The sequence below is a fragment of the Poeciliopsis prolifica genome, unplaced genomic scaffold (assembly GCF_027474105.1).
Source record: "Poeciliopsis prolifica strain line A6 unplaced genomic scaffold, Auburn_PproV2 SCAFFOLD011, whole genome shotgun sequence".
In the NCBI taxonomy this organism is placed as follows: domain Eukaryota; kingdom Metazoa; phylum Chordata; class Actinopteri; order Cyprinodontiformes; family Poeciliidae; genus Poeciliopsis; species Poeciliopsis prolifica.
This window is the reverse complement of record NW_026562386.1, coordinates 9,115,862-9,137,322: the sequence shown is the minus strand read 5'-3', so window position 1 is coordinate 9,137,322 and position 21,461 is coordinate 9,115,862. Positions and strand designations below refer to the sequence as shown.

Genomic DNA, 21,461 nt, shown 5'->3' with positions numbered 1-21,461 from the left:
ATTATTATTTCAGTTATTGAGAAAAACAAGGCAGGCTCTACAGTAATTGCCTTGGAAACATAAATGGTTGGCTTGGCAGCACTGACTACCATGAAGCGTTGGCAATAACTGGCAATGACTGATTTAGATCACTGCCGGTGAAATTTGGCCTACTCTTCTTGAGTCTTCAAACAAGTTTTCTGACTTGAATTGTGACATCTGGGCTTAACTGAGATAGGTGAGGATTGTTGAGCTTTAGATGCTGTTCTAGGTTCTTTACCTGTGTTAAAGTTTCTATAAATGGAGAAACCATCTTGATTTATGAGACTTATTTTTTTTATTTCTGTTTACTTCAAACTGGCAGACAAGTTTTGTTTTAGACTTGTACTATAGATCTGGCTGAATAGCTACTAAAATCAAACAATTTTAACAACAGTTGATTCATGATGTTACAAAGTTATTACTATTGCACATAGGGCCAGGCTGGTTAGGTTGCCTCTTTCCTTAATAAAAGAAATGATAATTTTAGAATTGCATTTGCATTTACACTAGCCAATAAAACATATTTCATAATCTGAAATATTTAAATACGACAAGAGTAAAAACAGATAAAATCTACAAGGGGGAAGATGCTTTATCATAAGACTACATATAATAGAAGGCTATGAACAATTTGCATATAAAATGTGTATCCATGTAAATACAGGATACACTGAACAGATATTTTCTAAGGTACACGTGTCTATTTTTCTCCCTCAGGTAAAGATATGGTTATTATGTGGTGTCAAAAACAAATTTTTAACCTAAATTTATCTCTGAATCAACTCCAGACTCAACACAGTACATTAATAAAGAACCTGATGCACCATAATCAAATTCATGTAGATTCAGAGCAGCAGCTGTTTCACTGCAGGCAAAAGCTTTGTACTGTACATCCAATGGGACACCAGTCAGTTCAGTCTGTGTGTTTTTTGCAAATATATAATGTCCTACACTTTAAGGCTATATTTTTTGTGTGTATTCAATTGCAATTTATAACACCAGGATACTTGAATCTGAATATCAATTAACACTGCCAGGCATAAACCTATTGTATGTTAGCATTTCTTAATTAAACCTAAACCAGAACTGCTTAATGGGATACTTTTCTTGAAGCGATGCATACATTTACATACATAAATAAATAAACTTTAGAATGAATGGCCTACTTGCTGCTGAGCTCATCTATTGCAGTGGTCATCTCGTTGTGCAGCTGCTCATCAAACTTAGTCCTCTGGGATTTGATCCTGCACCAGAGAGCACAAGACATAATTAGGAAGCAGCAACCGGACACACTTTGAGACACACAGCCACATCCGAACAGAGTGAAGGAACACTAAATCTGCATTTAGGTTCATTTTGGTTACTAAGAGCATTAGTGAGAAAAGAGAAAACAAGTTTGTTTCTATGAGAGAGTTTAAGGGAGCAGTTCAGGATGCATGACAGGGTGTGTTAATCTAGCCCAAAGTGGTGTGTTTCTGCCATATTCCCCAACTAGATCAGGAAGGAAACACTCAGAGAGATCTGCAGACCCTGTTACAAAAAAAGTCCAAGTAGGTGGTCAGTGTTAATAGCAGCATGTCAGTCTACTACTCAGAGTCTACAGCACTTATGGTTATATATTGTTCTGCTAAAAAGAGTTAAAAGGTAGTGAGATGAAGAAAACAATATTTTATTATTCAATTGGTTAGTGTAGGGAGAGCAAAAATATTTAGAAAACAGTAGTTCTCATCCTGAGGATCAAAAGACCACAGCTTTATAGGTGGTGAGGAGCAGTACCAGGGCACTGTACCAGTACTTAAGTACTTTTTATGAAGTACTTTAAAAATTAAATACTTAATTTTTGAAGTACTTAAAAAAAATTAAAGGGAAAGCACTAGGAGCTAACTAAAAATAAAAAATGTTGATTAAAAAAAACTCAGCCTAACATCTAAGGGACGTTTTTTGTCAGCAATGCTTAAGCCCACATTGTTGTGGGGTGTGGAAAAAGCCTGGAGGCTGAGAACTACTGCACTGATTGGGTTGAGGAGCCTGTGGGTCATAAAAGCCCCACTCACTTATGGTTGCTGAGTTGAGGGGTGTACAAGGAGAATGGCTCTTCAAGCGACTCATCAAAGCTGGTGGGATTCAACAGTAAGACAAAAATACAAATGTATTACAAGAGCGCTGCTGGTACACAACGAGCAGGTCTAACCAGGAAAATCTAAACAGGAAAAATAAATGACTTTCAATCTGTTCCAAATTATTTTGCTTCCAAAATGAATTTTCACCTCATGGACCTTTTTTGTTTGTTTGTTTTAATTTTCACACATTGCAATTAAAAACTGGACTGTAAACTACCTCCTGTTCTATAAAAGTCAACAATTATCAGGTGAAAGCAAACATATTCCTAAATGGACTGAGATTTGAACTTTGACTGACCCGATCTTACACATGAACATACTTTGATTTAAACCATTTAATTGTTTTTCTTACTACACCTATTTTGACCTTCTCGAAGGTCAACCAGAGTCCCACATCTCAACGTGGGATAACAGGGTTTTTTTCCAGTATATTCCTGTTTTTAACTTCATCACATCCGCTCAAAGAAAGTATCCCACAGCATGATTCTACCACGACCTTGTTTCAAGTTTCATTGTTAGGTCTTCTCCCACACAAACAATAATAATAAAAAAAATCCCCAGAGGTTTTTAAAGCTGTATGTCAATGTCTTTTTTTCTATTCAATGATAATTTGATCATCTTGGGCTGAAAGTTCAATGCTCTATCATCAGTTTATTATTACCCGTAAATGATTAGCAGCTAAATTTCTCATAAGTCGGGGATTAAACTTGCAACTACATTTGTCACTCCAAACATTTGATTCAATGAGGTGAATGACTCTTCGTTGGTCCAGACAGTACATCTGAACAACAGGTAACTTTGTCATTAGGCCAATACGACAACATCTTTGTAGAATATACACAATAACCTATTATTGTGTATAATATTTAGCACTTCACCTAAAGCAGTTGTTTAGTATTACTCACAGCTTTAGTATCCCACTTTATCAGCAGCTACAGATCACGTTTCACTTATTGATTAAGACAAACCAATCCATCAGTTCCATCACTTTTTGTGAAATTTTGATATGGAAAATTAATGAATTCCCATCTCCCCTGTAGTACCTAGCTACCATGCAAAGGTCAAAGGATTTGTCACAATATTGCTCATATAGTTATGTTGAGTGTATCCACTTCAGTCATTTCTTACAACAATCAGCAAATTTATAGCTCTAGTTACTTTCATTGTGCTCAGTGTGGGCAGACCTCAAGACCTTAAGTAGTCAGCCATGAGGTTTACATAAGCAAATAAAAGATGGAAGATTTGAGGAGAGATGTGAATTGTGCTTGCAAAACTAAGTAACAACCTTACATTTTACAGTTTGCTAATCATTAATACATGTGCTTTTCTGTGGTAGCATTTGTCTATAACACGGATAAATGCTGACCTTGAGATTTTGAAGTGTACTCCTAACAAAACTGCACAAAATAGCCTGATATGCCAGAAGATTTAAGTATCCGAGATGACCTGATAGAGCGATGCAATGCAAGTATGAAAGTAAAGCAGCAACACAGAAGAATGCCAGGCAGTCATCTATTATGTCAAAACAACAGACAATGCATTAACCCACATCAACCTTCAACCCAGCCTGATCTCTTTCAACAATAACATCATTTATACTTGACGCTTGTTTTGCAGAGAACAAATACATTCCCTTTCAATGTTGTAATGTTGTATTTTATTTTCTGTGATAAGCCAAATAAAAAATAGGGCATAATTTCATCTCTCTTGAGTCAGTACTTTATATTGAGCTGCAATTGCAGCTACAGATTTTTTGGGTCATTTTTTTCAGCCTCGCAAAGAATAAAATGTTTTCACACATTTGAGTCTTTAGAAAACTTTAAATCACAGAGCAGCACCACAGCACAAATGCTAACCATAAATGGCTGCCATAAATGCAAGAAAAGTGGTTTCAAAAGTGTACACACCACTAATACGGCTCCAAAGTCATTTTGCAGCTGATCATTGCCATAAAAAATATATATATTTTCTTAACAGTGCTGGACAGGATACATGTCACATCAAAGGTGTAAGAAGCTAGGAGATTATTGATTGAGGTCTCAAAAACCTGCAGTTTTTATTCTTTATATTACAATTTTAAAGAACATGGATATGACTACAATACAGATACTTGTGGCACTTTGTGCAGAAATGTGTAATAGAGTTACTGAAATATGAAAACACACTAAAAAGACAGAAATGACAAGAATGTTGCTGGTAAGTGTGATTCTGATCTGCAGCATCCACATCAAGTACAACTAAATAACCAGGATGTCATCCTATTCAGAGGGAATCTGTGGGGAAAACTCGATTCATCCATAATTTCTCTTTTCATTGCATTACACATAACAAATTACTCTGTGAAATACTTTGAGCATCTGAACTTTTTCTTACCTATCAGCTTTCTTGGAGTCGGTGGTTGAGGCTCGTAAAGGGATGTCCTGAAGAAGATGGGAACAAAATTAAAAGAATATTAAAAGTGTTGAAGGTGACACCCAACAAAATTCAAGGATATCAATATTCTGCTTTATGGAATAATTCAATTTAATGAATGAACAGGAATAAACAGGAAAATATGTTTAACATAAATGACTGTAATTAAGTTTTTTTCCTGAATCTTTAAGATAATAAAAAATGTGATTTTTTTTTACCTCGTTATGTTTTTTCTAATAATGTAAACAATATTCAAAATAAACAAGAGAATCTGGTGTGCTAACCTTGAATCGTCCTTTTGCGGAAACAATGTTTTCAGATGAAAAGCCCTCCCGGCTCTGCAGGTGGGCAAACGGTTTGACTGCCCCCCAGGTTTCAAGATAGCGGGTCATACGGACCGACGCCCTCATCTTCAGTCCGTCATTCACCCTGGGTTTAGTCGTGCTCCGGGTGCTCTGCGATGTATCCTTCGACTTCACACACAAACACGCAGAAAAGTTACTTGGCATTTAACGTATGCGGCATACATAACTTTGAAATGCCAGAGATTTAATAATTTCTCAAGAAGATTCTCTTTTTTACTTCTGTAGGAATTATAGATGCAACTTATTGCCAAAGAGTTCAGTTAAAGACAACAATGATACTGTTTCAAGTGGTTCAAACAGTATCATTTTCAACAAGCTAATATAATAGGCTTTGCTGCATAGAAAAAACTAATCGCATCTTCTTTAAAGGAAAACAAATTAAAACCAACTCCCTGAATGTTTGAAACAACAGAACAAGTGGAATTTAAACGCATATTTGATTTGTTTTTTCCACATTCTGTCATATTACAATAACAAATGTATTTACATTACACTTTTAATATTAATGAACAAACAGCATCATAAAGACTAAAGAACACAGCAAACAGATCAGGTGGAATGCTTTGTGGAGGTCCAGCCTATATCCACCATGAAAAGCTATTTATAGATGCTAATCTGACTCAGGCTATTTTGCGAAGAAAGATGGTTTCCGTCAGTAGATGAGCAAATCTGGAATAGGCTTAACTCCTAAGCACTTGTAGATGAGATTGCAATAAAACGGGACTCTACAACGGATAGCTCAGGTACATAAATACAAATTCATGAAACTTTTTTTTCTTCAGATTTTTCTTTTCAAAAGTGTGGAAACCGCTAATAATTTTTCCTACTTTCACAGTCATGCAATTAATTTCTGTTGGTCTAACACTTAAAATCGCAATAAAACATGTAGATTTTTGTATTTGCGGTTTTAAACTGGCAAAATGGGAGGCATTCCAGAGGTCTGAATCCTTGCACTGTTTTGATAAAAGGGTTTTCACTCTCAGACCTAAAGTTGTTGTATAAATGAGCTTGGCCTGGAACAAACCCTCGGATCGATGACGAGATATGTCTTGATATTGAGTTCATTGAGGTAGGGGTCTCTCAGGTGGCCATTTCCCTCTTCAACTTCATAGGCCTTGTTCAGGTGCTTCAGTGTTGCCTCTGTGATATGGACACGCCTAAATAGATAAACACAAAACAAAGAAAATATTATTTTGGGTCACTTAGGTTTATTAATCCTCTTTTAAATCAGTACACAATGTTCTATTGTCTAGAAATAAATCCTGGTCATGAATGTTATTTAAAACAAAATGCTAACTAGAAAGGCGTTGGTGAAGCCTCAGTTTATGGGACAGTGGAATCACATGTATATTATGTATGCATGCATTGAATATTTAGGTCAACATGTCCGTATCACTCAGTGCAAATACAAATTAGATATCTTTATTAAATAGGGCATTGCACAGAACAAGAGAAAAAGTTAAGAGCATGTACACTAAGAGTTTTTTAAACATAAATAAGAGGATAAAGGTCATAAAACAATCCTGTAATGCATAAATAGGGACAATCTTCTATTTTATTCATTTTTGGTTGGATTTTGAATGATACCCTATTTAAAACATGTAGGTGTACAACCGCAGCTCTTTTTTAATGCGTTATAGCCCTTAGTGTATGAAAAAAACTGAAATCAATCAAAGTCTAAATTAACAACTCAAACCTTAAACACCAGACACCAATATCAGACTCATATTACATAAATCCCTAATATGTAATATAAGGCTTTTGTAATATTTTCTAATATTGGGAAATATTAGGAATTTAATAGTTCCTAATATTAAATAATATTTCATATTTCCTATTAAATATTTGCTATATTGGAGGAATTTAAAAAATCTTTACTCTTTAAAAATATTTCCTAATATTCGGAAATATTACATGTATCCTAAAATGTAATATTATGCAAGTATTAAAATAAGCCATTGTTGGTTTCCCTAATATGAATAAATATTAAAGTCATTCAGTATCTGTAGAGCTGAAAGTGTAGCTACTTACCCTGGGAGGCCTCCTGACTCCATGTGATTGGCCAGCGTGACATCATGTGACCATACATCGAACTGCCATTTTCTGAGGCCGATCACACCGCAGAGCACGTTACCTGAGTGAACACCCACTCTCATGTTGATGTCTATTTCAGTGGCATCCCGTACTTGCCTGGAGGAGATTTCAGTAAAATTAAAGGCTCAGTATGAACATAATGTGTATCTGTCCAAAAAAGTAACAATGACAAAGCAGCTTTGATGTCCCTTCTGTGTCTATGTGAAAGATTATACATGTTAACTCACAGATCCATTACTTTTTTTAAATCAATATTTTATAATTATATATCATTACTTTATTTCAGAACAGTTGGATAAAATTCCAGTAACTCTTGCAATTTATGTGGGCTCTCATTGAGAGGTCATTATCATGTCAACAATCTGACTGTAAAAGCTTTCAAAAGTTTCATTAAAATTTGAAAATGTCCATGATTACAGTCTCAAACGTGCAATATGGTAAAACAGACAATAATTCTCATGTAAATGCTAATAAATTTGGCAGATAAGAGGTGATGGTTCGCAGACTCACTTAATAGCTTCACACATGTCCAGGCCCATTTTAACGCAGTTCTTAGCATGCATAGGCAGTGACACCGGCAGGCCTGACACACAGTAGTAGCAGTCTCCAAGGATCTTGATTCTCATGCATTCATTTTCCTGCAAACATTAAGAGAGATTCACTCCAAGACTGTTATGCAACCAGGCAACTAAAAAGGGAACAAAAGATGCACATAAACAGGACACTGCTCAGTAATTGTCTTTGCTACTGTTCTGCAGGATGCACAGGTTTCTTTACGACATTCTAAAACAGAAAATGCCCTCTAATCATTAGATCACAGCAGCTGTAAGCTACAATATTTTAAGGCTCAAGCTAAAAAATTGTGGCTGCAAAAAAAAAACAAAAAAAAAACTGAATTTAACTCTTACATGATTGTTTGTTATAAAGGTTAAAATACCAAGTTTTAGCTCACCTTTGCAATTTGGTCAAATTTGCCAAACAGTTCATTGAGCATATGTACAAGCTCTTTAGGAGAACAGTCACTGGCCAAACGAGTGAAGCCAACAATGTCTGCATACAGAATGCTTAAAAGGGAAAGAAAAAAAACAAAAAGAAATCATTAAATGTTTTTCAAACGCTAAAAGCAATTAACAGTTTTACCATTTGTCAACTTACAACAACAAAAAGTCTTTTTTTGAGATTTTTATGTGATAGACCAACACATTGAGAAAAAAATCTTTTCTACTTGTCACAACAAATCTCTCAGCAACATAATAAAAATATACTCAATAATTATTGGACCCAACTAGATGGATGTGTCCTTACTACAGCAAATCTGGTCTTTACAGAAGTGGCAAAAAGGAAAGAAAATCCCATTTGAACATAAACATGAATAAAAAGGTGCTTTTGTCAGAAGAGATCAAAGTTAAGGGGTTTCCCCAATGTGTAAAACTACATGTGAGGTAGAAAACACAACACCCCAAACCTTCCTGTGAAACATAATCAATGCATGTGCATGTGTTAGAATTGCCCAGAATCATAAACGAGACCTAAAATGATGTCGACAGATGTTCTCCATCCAAGCTGATTATGAACCATTTTGCTAAATAATCCCGCTAGACGCTCTATTTTTGTTCCATGAATTCCTTTTAAATGGTTGAACATAGAAATTGACATCGATCTCTTTAAAATTAAAAATTAAGCGTTTAATAAACTAGAAGACATAAGCCACAATTGTGGTTTTATTTATTTTTTCTTCCCAGAACTGAGTCAAAAAAGGAAGCCATTCTTTTAATCCCTATCATCAGTATGGCTTGTGACACGGAGTAAGTAGCTTTAGACAAAAAAACACCTGGCTCACTCTACCATTGACTCACTGTCTCAGTGCTGAATCACAGATTCAGCACCATTTCAGCTTCCTGTCAGTAAACCTCAGAGGGAAAGTGAAAATATTTTTGACCTTTCAAGAGATCCCAACACCACAAAGGAAACCAACGGGGAATTAATGTAACTGGCCTCAGTGGGATTGTAACAAACTCCTAAAACTGCAGCAGTTTCTTCGCTCTTTGCTTTAATTTGACTTAAGCGCGCTATCCATAAAAATATATCACAAAAGGATATTATTTCAGTATCAAAATTACGCAACCAGCCTAAATGCAATATATTTTCTACAATAATGCACAGTGTTGAGTATGTAGGGTGCTGAATGAGCGGAACATGCAATAAGACACGCCCCATGATGATTACAGGTACTCTTGAGTATGGTCTGACTCGAAATGACCCCGTGTTGAAATGCAGAGGGCCACAGATGCTGCACGGTCTTGAATTGTTCTACAGCTTGACTAAAAATGGCCAGGTGCTTTATGAGTCTGCCAACACAGCTAATCACAGCCCTGACCGAGGTAATTACAGGGAAAGAGTAAGGTACGCAGTCTGTCAGTCAGCACCCTTTTACTGTAGCCATAGATGAACATAGAAGAAAAGAGAGCGATAAGGTTGCTTGCTCAGGAAAACTATTATAATAATAATAAACTATGCTCACATTTTTTGTCCTTTTTAATGCCTGATGTGCTTTTATTTTTATTTCAATATTTTGTAAGCCAGATGGAAAGGTGTTTTAACATACTTAAGCTTGTCCACACAAAAGCTTTGTTGAAACAAATTTACTGGTAAGCCATCGGTCAAAGCTCACTTTAGCTTGCCCTAATATCTGTCAGCACTTACTAAATTACAAAACCCTCAAATAAAAAAAACCTGTATCTGGGTCAGTCACCAAAAACTCACTTATTTATCTCTAGTTTTATAAAAAGATGTTAGTATAAGCTTCTTTAGATGTGCTTCTTCTGGCTTTCGCACGCCACATACTTACAGGATTTATGAAAAGTGCTCTCAAAAAGTTGCAATGCCTGGTCAGTAACAGAAGAATCTTTATTATTTAAAAATAAATTGTTGAACCAGGAAGTCAGACATTAAACTGACAGGAATGACAGTCAGCATAAAGCATTTAGTGTTTTGGTCATACCTGACATTCTCATGCCTCTTCACATAAAGGCTATGAAAGTTGTTATCCTTCACAAGCCGCTGCCGCTCGACTTTATCTTTACAGTCTTGTAACCTCTCCATTATTGCCAGTTTCATCTTCATAGAGATATAAACGGGTAGCACAGACTGCAGCAGGTTCTCCTACAGACACACAGAGACACACAGATTATCTGTTAAATAACTGTAATCAAGGCAAGTCTGAAAATTATCCCTATTTTTGACTTGTGTTTACATGAAAGGTCCAGCCCAAAAAGGAGGGGAAAAAAAACCTACTTCTGTCACACTTTTTCGTTCCAGTTCACTTTCCAATAATATTTTTGGACACAGCCCTCTGTATAGCTTCTTTAGCAATAACCTTTTGCGTCCCATCCATGGAGTTAATAAATGTCTCCTAGACAAGTGAGAAGTCAGCAGTTTTATCTATATTGATCTTACAATTCTACTTTTCTGTGAATTTTAAACTTTTGGTTGCCTTTATTGACAGTAATCAGATAGGAAGATATGCAGCAAAGTCCCAAGATCAGGTAACAAACCCTGGATGGCTGCATTGAGGGATATGCTCTCCCTGCCCCCACAGTTAGAAAATTAGCCATCTTATGTTTATGATATAAATTCTTAATTTAACAAGCACAAGTTGTAACACTGGCACTCCTTTTGGCAGCTTTTTGTTTTGTTTTATATTAACTTTTTGATAACCCAATAAATACAGTCTCTTCAGATAATGAGTTTTCCCAAAAGCAAAAACATAAAACAGTATTTGAGTCTGTAAAAATTAATACTAGGGTCATGTTTCTGGCCAAAGGCCAGAGCAGTGCTCACAGTTCATTAACTTAATTAACAGAATTTAGAGAGATGACTTTTCATGCAATGAGTAATCTCTTCTTATGTCACCAGGAGGGCAGAGGGTTGCATTCTCTGTCTACATGAGATGAGTCCAGGCTTGTGCAATTTATACACAAAATCTTTTCACATGAGCAATGACTGTGAAGACGTTTCAAACATTTGGCATCAATTGTAGTGAATGTGAGCGAATAAACCTCACATTCTTCTGATGCACTATGCTGCTGGACTATAAAAAATTAGTTTCAAAGGAACCAGACTTTGCTGTAATCTTAAAACGCTAATAGTTGTTCTGGCAGTTTCTGGCAGTTTTTCAAACTGTCTGTTTTTCCCTCAACTAACTTTCCAGTACATGTACCTGAACATGCCAGCACAGTGAGCAGTTTGTGCTTGAAAGAATCAGAAAGTTGAACTTATGGAGGACAAAAGAAGAACTTTAAGGCATAGAAAACTACAATTTACAATCAGATTGTCAGTATGTGGGAAACCTGTGTCTGCATAAAGAGAAAAAATTTAAATATCTAACACAGGAGCTGGTGTTGGGTCATCCTTCATTTAATCCTCTACTATAAAACTAGAGATAACTGCTCAAGGTTATAAAACTAAAACCAAGAAAATTTTTATTTTCTATAGGCTTAGTGAAAAAACCAAGAAGGTCCTAATTGAAATATTTTCTTTCCAGCATTTTCAGTTATGTAAAGGCATAACTCTGATTTATCCACCGAGTTCAGGGGCCATTTTAATGTCTGAATGATCCATCATGTATCAGAGTTGAAAGAAATAATAAACAAAAACACATTTCTGAGAAAATGTAGAAAATGGTCATGTCAGGATTCAAACTGAGTAAGTAAATAAGTGCACAAAGAGGACTTAACACTTCAGAAAAAAAAATTACAAAAACAGAGAAATGCTCTCTATTTGGAACATTTCCAATAAAGTTGGGCTCTTCAAATACAAATAATTATTTTTAATTTACCTTAAAACAGCTTTCATAAACTGACCTGGTAAAGTCAGTGCTTCATATTAAAGGAGTCTTCTAGGTAGATTTTCAAAACATTTGTATATTTTTTCTTACCAGGGATTTAGATTTTATAAGCACAGATTTTGCACTTTTTGTAATTATTCATCAATGTTTTATTGTTTTTTTATGTCATGATTAATGATTATTGTCTGTAAACACTTTAATAAGTTACCTAGACATTCAACGACACAGAAACTAATTCAAGATATTTAAAGGGTGATGTAACTTGACAGGGATTTGTGCCAATAAAACCACAACAAAATCAACATGAGAACCATCACGCCCTTTGCTTAGAAATCAATTACTGATAGGTTATTTTCATAATTTATCAACAGCCCTGGTTTTGGTCCAGTAAGATATTCATTCCATGCAAAACCAAAGGTTTTGCATAAATATCCACAGAGCTGCAGTGGTGTGACCCAGTACATCTCTTTAGAAAAGAATACAACATAGTTGAATAATTGTTTCTTACATAAGCAAAACTTTCAAGGGCTTTTGAAACATTGCACAGATATTCCCATGAAAACCTGTCTACTTCCTGGACAAAATGCAGCTATTCAGCCAAGTCTGCGACACAACATGAAAAACTCTCAGAAGGTCAAGCTTTGTGTTTCCACTAACCTGCTGTCTCTTTTCTATCTCAAGCTTCACCCGCATGCTTAGGCACCTCAGAGTATCCTGGAAGGTCTGCCTCAGCGTCTTTTCCATCAGAACCTTGTGAAAGACTCCGACTCCACTGCCGCACAGAAACACCACAGCATTGGACAGTAACTGCACAGACAGACATTGTAGCACATAGGGTAACAGTTTTAGTGCACAATTTAGATATACAAACTGCACATCGTATTTAGTTTTTAAATTCGTCCTCTATCAAGTATTTAGACGAGCAAAATGCTGCTTATATGTATTTGATGTATATGCATCTCAGTAAATCAGAATGACTCTGAACAGTTCATTGATATCAGAATATTAATTTAAAAGTGAAAGTCATATGTTATAAATATTCATTAAACAGAGCAGAAAATATATATATACAGTATACTTATATATATATTGCAATTTTGTTTAATATAGTTCATAGCTCTATAAAATACAAAATATATTATCTTATATAATTAGGATATTAGATAAGAACTAAAAAGAGACAGCAGACAGTCTTTTACAAGGGCACATTTTTGTAAATCAAAGCAACATTGTTAGCATTGTAAATCTGCATAATTTGTTCTCCATGTGAGATTTGGTCTTGAGAATTTTATATTGCCATAATGACCCGTTTTAACAATTCATAATTGCAGATATATATGTCAGCTGTGTGTGAAGATTTTATAAGTTGCAAAATATCTCTTGTCCAGCTGTTTTTACCTGATTAGCAAGGTAATCTTTTGGGGTTTCATCATTTATTAACCTCAGTGTGAGGATCAAAATGTGAGACAGCGAGGTGATGACACTCAACACCACAGCATGCCACAGCTGGAATGGCAGCATGGTAAATACTGTGAAGATGATGAAGAGGAAGAAAGGCACCTGAAAACAACAAGAAGAAACTTTTATACATCAGAAAATGAATATTTCAGCTTGATCACATTTGCTGCTGATGACAACAATTCAAACTTTAGTCTGCGAACCCTGGTGAAAAGTAAGGTACCTGGTCCCAAGGAAGGATGACAGGCTTACTGAAGATGAAGGCGTATCCCATGACTAGATGTGTGGCCCAGATAACAATGCCCAGCAAGAACCTCAGTCGTTGTGAGAAAAGCTCTGTGCACACCAGTATCAGTACAATCACGAACACACACAAGCTGCTGCTCACCACACTCACAAAGGGACGATGATCCCTTGTGTCCTGCAGTAATAACGGGAAGAGAAAAACAAAAACGTGCGTTATACCATACGAATAAAATAGATATATTATGTTTAGTTCTTTAAATTTAGATTTACAGACAGGTTTCCGCGTTTGACGTTTCAGATGAAGTTAAAATTACTAAACAAGGAGCTGATTTTAGACCATAAATTTGTCTTGTTGGTGAGGTAAAGTATGTTCACTGCAAAAACACGAAACCATCCCAACTGTTTTTTGTCTTGTTTCTACAGAAAATATCTACACTTGAAATAAGACTAAGCTAACTTACAAGTAACTATTCAGAAAGATATAGGAGCTTATTCTAAGTAAATAAGTCCTTAATATTGATTCTAAAAAGTATTAGTTCCCTGGCAGACTATTTCACTAATAACGTAGAAAAAATATCTCACTATTAGTTGAATAAACTGCCACTGGAACTAGTATATTTTAAAATATATTAAGGAAGTATGGACCTAAAACAAGATCATATTTCTTACTGAAAAGTTGTAAGTTTGGTTTATCTTAATTGAAGTATACTAAGATATTTGCACTAGAAACTAGACCAAAAATACTTGGTAAGTTTGTATGTTTCTGCAGTGTTCTTTCAGGCAGAATATGCTAAACTCAAACTTTTTCACGCTTTGTCACATCACAATAACAAACTTCAATGTAGGTTTTGCTGCATTTTACGTGACAGACCACCAAATGTGCTGGCGTCTTCCTCCAGTGGTCATTAGGCGAGAGGCAGGGTACACCCTGGACAAGTCAGCATTAAAGCGAGGATGACGAGAAAATCTGCTGATGAATGAGTTCTGAAGGCAAATGCATCCATGGAAATATTAAGTGTTTCTCCGCCTGGTGTGAAAATGTCTCAGTGTGACTGAAAGCTAAGTGTGAACCGGAGAGAAAGCAAGGGGTTAAATAAGCGCTCTGCAGAGAGACAAATGCAGAGAGTCAGTGTTAATAGATCTGTGAGAGGAGAAGGCCATCCCTGCATTGTATGTTGAGCCTGCTGGTAACCATGGCAGCACTGGAAAAGGACAGTTCTTAACTAAACCCCTTCAGCTCTCTGTGTCTTAATGAAAACCCTTCTTGCCAGAGAAAAATAAGTTATTTTTCTTTTACCAGGAAAACGAAGGAACCTCACAGGAATGCATACAATTCTGTTGTGCAAAAAAAAAGCACCAAAAAAAAAAGCATTGCAGTTTTTCTTTCAACATTTCAGTTTCATGTGTTATTTTTACAGCAACAAGACATAAATATTATAGCTAATTCTACAAATACATGGGATGAAAAACCAGATAACACAAACAGTGATTAAAACCAGACCTCAATCAAGCCAAAATCTGAAAACGAGTGCTCAAAATGTATCAATTGATTAGTTTTTCTTCTCAACAAAGCTCTGTCGCTTCATATCCATCACCAAAACCAGTTTGTGGCCATTGACTTTCTACTACTGGCTGCCTACTCTCTTGTATTCAACTTTTACAAGCTCCACTCCAACATTTCTTTCCCAACTTCTCTGTTCCCCTGGAAACAAAATCACTGTCTAACTCATGTGGACACAAGAGAGACATTTTAGCTGAAAAAAATAAAAAAAAAGTAGCTGCTGAAAAACAGAAGGAAAATTGACTGATTGAATGTCAGGGGATGGATCAAGGACCAAGTGAGTTTTTGCTGTGTGAATGAATATATATGCTGCCTAAATGTCTTAATGGATGAAAAAGACAACAAGCCAGAAGGGCAGAAAACTCTGACGGAGTTTGTGTATGAGCAGGAGAGAAAATCACAGCATGTTTATGTGCACGTGTGGAGTGTAAACATGAGGGATGGAGCTATTGTGTTGGACTGAAACAAGAGAAAAAGGGAGTGTGCCACACAGCCTGCAGCAAGACAATAGTAGGAAGGTTAGGTTCATTTTTTTTTCTATACAGGAAAGTAATATAATCTATGCTGACAGAAGATGTCAGTTTAGTACGATGGGCTGGACTCACTAAACTGCTACTTGCTTCGTGCCAAAATCAACAATACGTTCAGATCAGCAGAAGCCAGGAGCATAATTTGCCATCTGAACACGCTGACTGCAAAATGCTTTAAGTTTTAAATTTGTGTAGTTTTTATGACTCTGGTTTTGACAGCTCACAGAAGAGCAAGATCTGCGAAGGCAGAGACATTTGAACATTATGTTGTCTTTTCAAACTACATCTGCTCTTGAGTTGTCCATTTCTACAGCCAAACAACAGAACTGAAATATAAATGTTTCAATACTGCCCTCCCTTCCTTCCAGTTACATAACGCATCTCTCATTCACGTCATTCACTCAATACAGAAGAAAAACTATGATGTATTTATAAGCATGTGTACAGTAAATTTTATCTATAACTAGAAACTGTATTGAAATAAATACAGTGCCTTGCACAAGAATGCAACACCTTTAACCTTTCAAAATTGTTATTACAATGCAACTACAAATTTCAATATATTTTGTTGACATTATACAATATTTGGTATTTCAAAACAAAATGCAAGCATAGAGGAAAATACTGCAAAAACACAGAATCTTACAAATTACTTTTGATTTATTTTCAAATACATTTATCTTAGAAAACTAAGTAACTTTTGATCATAAAAAGGAGCTTGATTTAAGTAAATAATTCCTTAATATTAATTTTAAGAAAGGTCTAGTTCCACTGCCAGATTTTTTTTTCACTGGAAAATGTTTTGCTATAAGTTCCACGTAAACCATAAAAACTCAATTTGCACATACTGTACATGTCTTCCACTAGTTTGCTGCAGTCCCTTGATGACTTGGGCTAAACTGCAAACTTACGGTTTTCTTCAACAATGGATTTATTCTTGCCACTTTTAAAAAGAGCCAGATTTGTGGAGTATATGACTAATAACAGTCCTGTCAACATGTTATCCCATATGAACTATTGGTCTCTGCAGCTCCTTTAGAGTTACCATGGGCCCTGTAACTACCGTGATAAAAATCAGTCAGATTCTGAATAGCATTTGCAGGGGTTGTATGGCTCGCTGTACCTGTGTTAACCAAGAATGTAGTGTACTCGCTATTGTGTGCAATGAGGAGTGGGAGTCTTAAGTGTGCAGAAAAACTTACAGACTTACAACTTTTATGCACTTCTCTTTGTGTCCTTTTGGTTATTTCCATTTCATGTGTACAAATAATCCACTTACCAGAAAACCAGAATACTAGGAGGACAGCAAGATTCATCTGAATCTTTTAGATTATGAACCAAGAACCAAGGTTCACTGTTTTGTGGGTGGCTTGCCAAATTGTATTGCAAGTTTTGCATATTATTTAAAAGATTTGTCTCCAACTATCACTTACTTTGCTAGCTAATGCTAAGTTTTAGCAGCCTTCACAAAAATCTGGTTTGTCTGTTTAACTTGTTTCCGGGTTGTTCGGCCTATTCAACTTATTTGATTATATTTAAAGTTTCCAATTTAATAATAATAATAATGAGATTTTGTGAGCCACACCGTCTAAATTTGTATATAAAAGTATCAACAGAGCATATGAACATGCAAATTTATTCAAAAGTTCACACTAACAGCTTACACAGGCTCTTACTGATATATTTGTTTACTTATTGAAATACTGAATAAGGTCATTGGTGTAAAACTTGTTGACTGAGCCATGTAAAATATGGAGTCCAAGAAAACTAAAAGTACGCAAAACAGAACTAAACTAAAGTTATAGGAGGCCTTCGATGTCGGCTGTTCATTATGAATCATCCACTCATCCGTTGTCTTTACTCACTTATGCTTGAAAGGTTTCTGTGGTGGGAATGGAGAGGCTATCTCTGGTAGTAATTGGGCAAGACGGGACAGGTCACGAGTTTATTAGAAAGGACACACAGGACAAACAGGCCTGGAGAAGCACTTTCATACGTAAGGGCCATTTAGAGATTTAGAGTAACCAGTTAAGCTAATGCACCTTTTAAAAAGAGGTGCAAAGAGAACCTGCACAATCACAAATAGAGGGACTGCAGGCCGGGATCTTTTTGCTTCGAGGCAACAGTGATGACAAGGTACGACAGAGAAAACCCCAACATTAAAAAACCTTTTCAAATCGTCTGAAAATGGGTTTTAAATACTTGGAAATAGAGTGAACAACTTTTGGTCACTGTATTAATCAGAAATGTAAAAGACAAAAATATCAGAGTAACAATTTCTTCAGTTAAGGTTAAAATTACCATTTCTGGCCAAGTTTCTGCGTCTATCACACAGTCATATTCTACAGGATTAACTGTTGAAAATGCATTCATTTTTAAATTAGCATTTTTTGCACAAAAAAAAGAGCAATTTTTCTCTTCTGTTCTTCTGACAGCTTTACCAAACAGACTTTGGATTAGCCAGAGATTTATCACAAGCTCGGTGGAATGTGTCATGACACCTCATACATTTTTTCCAAGAAAGTCAGGTCTGTGACAAACTGAATGTCTTTCATTACATTGTGCACATAAAGCAATGAAAGAGTTTGATCTGGAGTTTGATAGAACCACCTTGTTCCCAGAATTTAACATTTGATCAAATCTGCTTACCAAGACAAATCTATGGATAAAATAAAAATATTTCAAACAATACTTCCGGGATATAGTCAGTAATGGCCAAAATTATCCATTGAACAAATATTATTATGGATAACTTTGATTTTGATTACTTAAAAATTTTTGTTATTTCTATAGAGTAACACAAACTCAACTGTATTATAAGCTGAATGAAAACTCACCTGTTTAAGGGCAAAGAAGAGACTGAGGAAAACTCCACAGCAGAATATGGAGAGGCCCACCAGAGCCAGTGGCTGATACTGGCTGATGCAGGCGAATCTGCGGTACAGTGCCTCATTTTTGAGCTCCTGGTTATTCAGCAGGTACTTTCCCTTGGCTGGCATGGCTAACACTTCCTACAGAGGCAACGCAGGCGTTAACAAGAAGCTGCAGAACGCAGAAGTGTGTGTCTCCACTACTTTGAGTAAGCACAACAAAAGTTTACTATAAAAGGAAGCAAAAAAAAAAAAGACCAACCTTTATTTGGTAGGAGCGTGGTGCTAGCTCATGACAATCAAGTAAAACTTGTGTCTTTCCTTTGTCGTGGCATCCTTATTGTTTTTGTTGTCTGTCACAGCTTTGTTGTAGCTCCCTCCAACACTTGTTCCCTCTGTTTCTATCTCTCTTTGTCGCTCTTCCCTGTTGCTAGTCTTTTTTGTGTCTTTTATTCTCTATCTGGTGTTGGCAAGCAAGCCCGCCTCGTCCTTTGCCAACTACTGTGCGTTGCTCCCGTCAGTGGGTTTGAGTAATAAAGCCCAGGGCTTGGAGACACAAAAGAGGAGGGAAGATTAAGCGAGAGGAGGGAGGAGGGGATGAAGGAAGAAGAGGGAAGAAAACAGGAGTGATGAGTGCAACAAAGGTCAGCAGAGCTCCGATGAGGATTAAGGATGTAACGGAGCAGATAGGTAGTCCTTACAGGCACCTGAAAGAAAAAGGCAATAATAAGAACAACAGAATTTTAAAAGATTAAATATTTTCAAACTTGACACTTCAAAGTCATAGATCAATGTCTCTTCTTCTTATTTGGTGAAAATGCAAAGAGGTATTTTATGTAATTATTTAAATGCATTTTTATTGTTTATTTGACTCTTTAGCAGTCTGGTTTAAGAACCACGCACAGTACAAAAACAGCTCTGGTCGGTTATTGGACATTATTTACGTTTCAGAGGCTATGCTCCCATTTGGATGTCTTCATTCCTAAAGACAGTGTTTTAGTTTTATTTGGCAATTTTGAATCAGTAAAGAAAAGAAAAAAGATCAGCATTGGTCATAAGGATCAACTCATAAGGATCAAGTTATACAGAGCAGCCTCTGTAGAGACAGGACCTTCAAAATGGTCTCAGTTTCTCACCGTTTAGTCAGTAAAGGCAAAGAGTTACATTTGAATCAGACACTGCAAAACCAATCAGAGAAACAATAAGAAGTGAAAACAGAAATAAACTGCAGAGACCAATTATAGCTCAAAACAAAACATCTCAGTATCATTTCCTGTTTCAAAATAAAATCTCTTTCTTCTAGTTTAAATGGCATTTCAGTACATTCTAATTAACTTATATTGCTGGTTGTCTTAAGTTAATTCAGCCTTGTATGATGTTTGTTACTGTCCTTTAATAACTAACATTTTACAACAACTTGGCTTTATTATTCGACAGAACAGTACCTCCATATGCTGATGATAGACACTTATCCATTTTTGTTTCTGCCAACATAAACCTTATAAATAAAGTCACTTACTGGGTTAAAAGAGGAAAAAATGGAGTTTATTCTTTTAGGTCGTAATAACCTTAAATGTGTTATTTATGTCTTGATGAATTCACAGCTTCCACTTCGTGAGCTTGTGAAACTCCAGACAAAACCATAAGGTATTCAAGTTAAGATATTTGCTCTACACCCAACAATCAACTCAATAAGCTCTATAAATAAAATTGAGCTGACCTGAGAACATGAGCACTTAAGGATTTACAAACTTAAATAGTAAAACTGCCCAAGTTAAGACTTTTCAATGAACACCCTTTCTATAAATTAATTCAGATTTAAAGAGTGAATCCGTACTCATTTTTCAAAATGATTATTGTTTTCATGTTTTAACATACTCAGGTACAAATTATCAGGGAATATATGACTCAAGAGGACAGCTGTGAGAGTGAAATATAAATATCCGGACTGCTCAGGGAAGGAAAAAGCTTATTCACATCTTAACTACGCAACAGCAACAATAAAGCAACCCCTTATCTCTGTTTGTGGAAGGGTTTTAGCTCATCTCTGCCACAACGGTCAGCAGACACAGTCATGACTTCATCCACAAATAGGCCAGCTGCTTTGGAGTCATTTACCTAACAATACACAGTTGTGGAGTTACCACTTAAACAGTCACTCAAAATCTTTTAATTTGCACTCAGCTGAACTAACAAGACTAACCAACAAACCCACATATATGGCTGCTTTGTGAGATGCATGAATCAAACTGAACTGGATGTAGCTTGTGAATTTAGAGAAACTATTATTACAGCTCACAAACTGGAAAATTACATCAACTTGACTACCAGGTCATAAATTAAAGTAAGCAGAAGTGTTCAAAAGACCTTCAAATAATTTAAGATTGATGTTGAGTACTACTGTTTGTATTACGTGATTTCTGTTCCGCGTTACTTTCGTCCTTAAGGCATACCTTAGTTAGGGCAGTGATAACATCGTCACATTGCCGTAGCCAACGTTGCTGAAATCTGGTGGGGAGGTTCGGTAGCCAAGCCACTGTGCCATGGGAGAGACCTGGAAGATATGTGTGTTCTCCTTATAAGTGTACTTCATTGATAAGTTGCATGCAAGTATATAGTGCATTAAGTAACTTTAGAGCAACTGCAGAGACCCACGGAAGTTTACATGCAGCATTTTCCACAAACATGTCTTAACTGGTGTGAAGACCAGTTAAGTCATGGTCTTAACACCTTGATTTTCAAGTTTTACAGGACATGACTGTCCTGTAAAGGAGGAGGAAACTGGATTTTATTGTTTTTTTTGTCTCTCATTCAAAAGACTTCTTCAGTTCAAAAAATGGTTGGGGAGTAGCAGGAAATAATCTGAGAACAGTCGGGCTATTTGAGTTGTTAAAGTGTCTAGTGCGTTTTCTCCTGACCCAGGTATCATTCACATCTC

At 36.0% G+C, this 21,461-nt stretch overlaps 1 protein-coding gene across 4 annotated transcripts in view; it reads right to left on the bottom strand.

Annotated features, from left to right (window-relative positions):
- Positions 1-21,461, bottom strand: part of adcy7 (adenylate cyclase 7) — a 57,940-nt gene that overhangs the window by 11,669 nt on the left and 24,810 nt on the right. For 3 of the 4 annotated variants that reach the window (XM_055037029.1, XM_055037028.1, XM_055037027.1), the window contains 15 exons: positions 20,977-21,077; positions 18,786-19,230; positions 18,491-18,664; positions 13,540-13,737; positions 13,257-13,418; positions 12,516-12,665; positions 10,014-10,174; positions 7,965-8,076; positions 7,523-7,650; positions 6,950-7,108; positions 5,943-6,075; positions 4,838-5,026; positions 4,515-4,561; positions 2,076-2,135; positions 1,188-1,265 (listed from right to left, as the gene is read on the bottom strand). In XM_055037029.1, the coding sequence (XP_054893004.1) occupies positions 1,188-1,265; positions 2,076-2,135; positions 4,515-4,561; positions 4,838-5,026; positions 5,943-6,075; positions 6,950-7,108; positions 7,523-7,650; positions 7,965-8,076; positions 10,014-10,174; positions 12,516-12,665; positions 13,257-13,418; positions 13,540-13,737; positions 18,491-18,652 (1,739 nt within the window). In that variant the 5' untranslated portion in view covers positions 18,653-18,664; positions 18,786-19,230; positions 20,977-21,077. The remainder of the gene's footprint in view (positions 1-1,187; positions 1,266-2,075; positions 2,136-4,514; positions 4,562-4,837; positions 5,027-5,942; positions 6,076-6,949; positions 7,109-7,522; positions 7,651-7,964; positions 8,077-10,013; positions 10,175-12,515; positions 12,666-13,256; positions 13,419-13,539; positions 13,738-18,490; positions 18,665-18,785; positions 19,231-20,976; positions 21,078-21,461) is intronic. The other variant, XM_055037030.1, reaches the window with a different exon arrangement.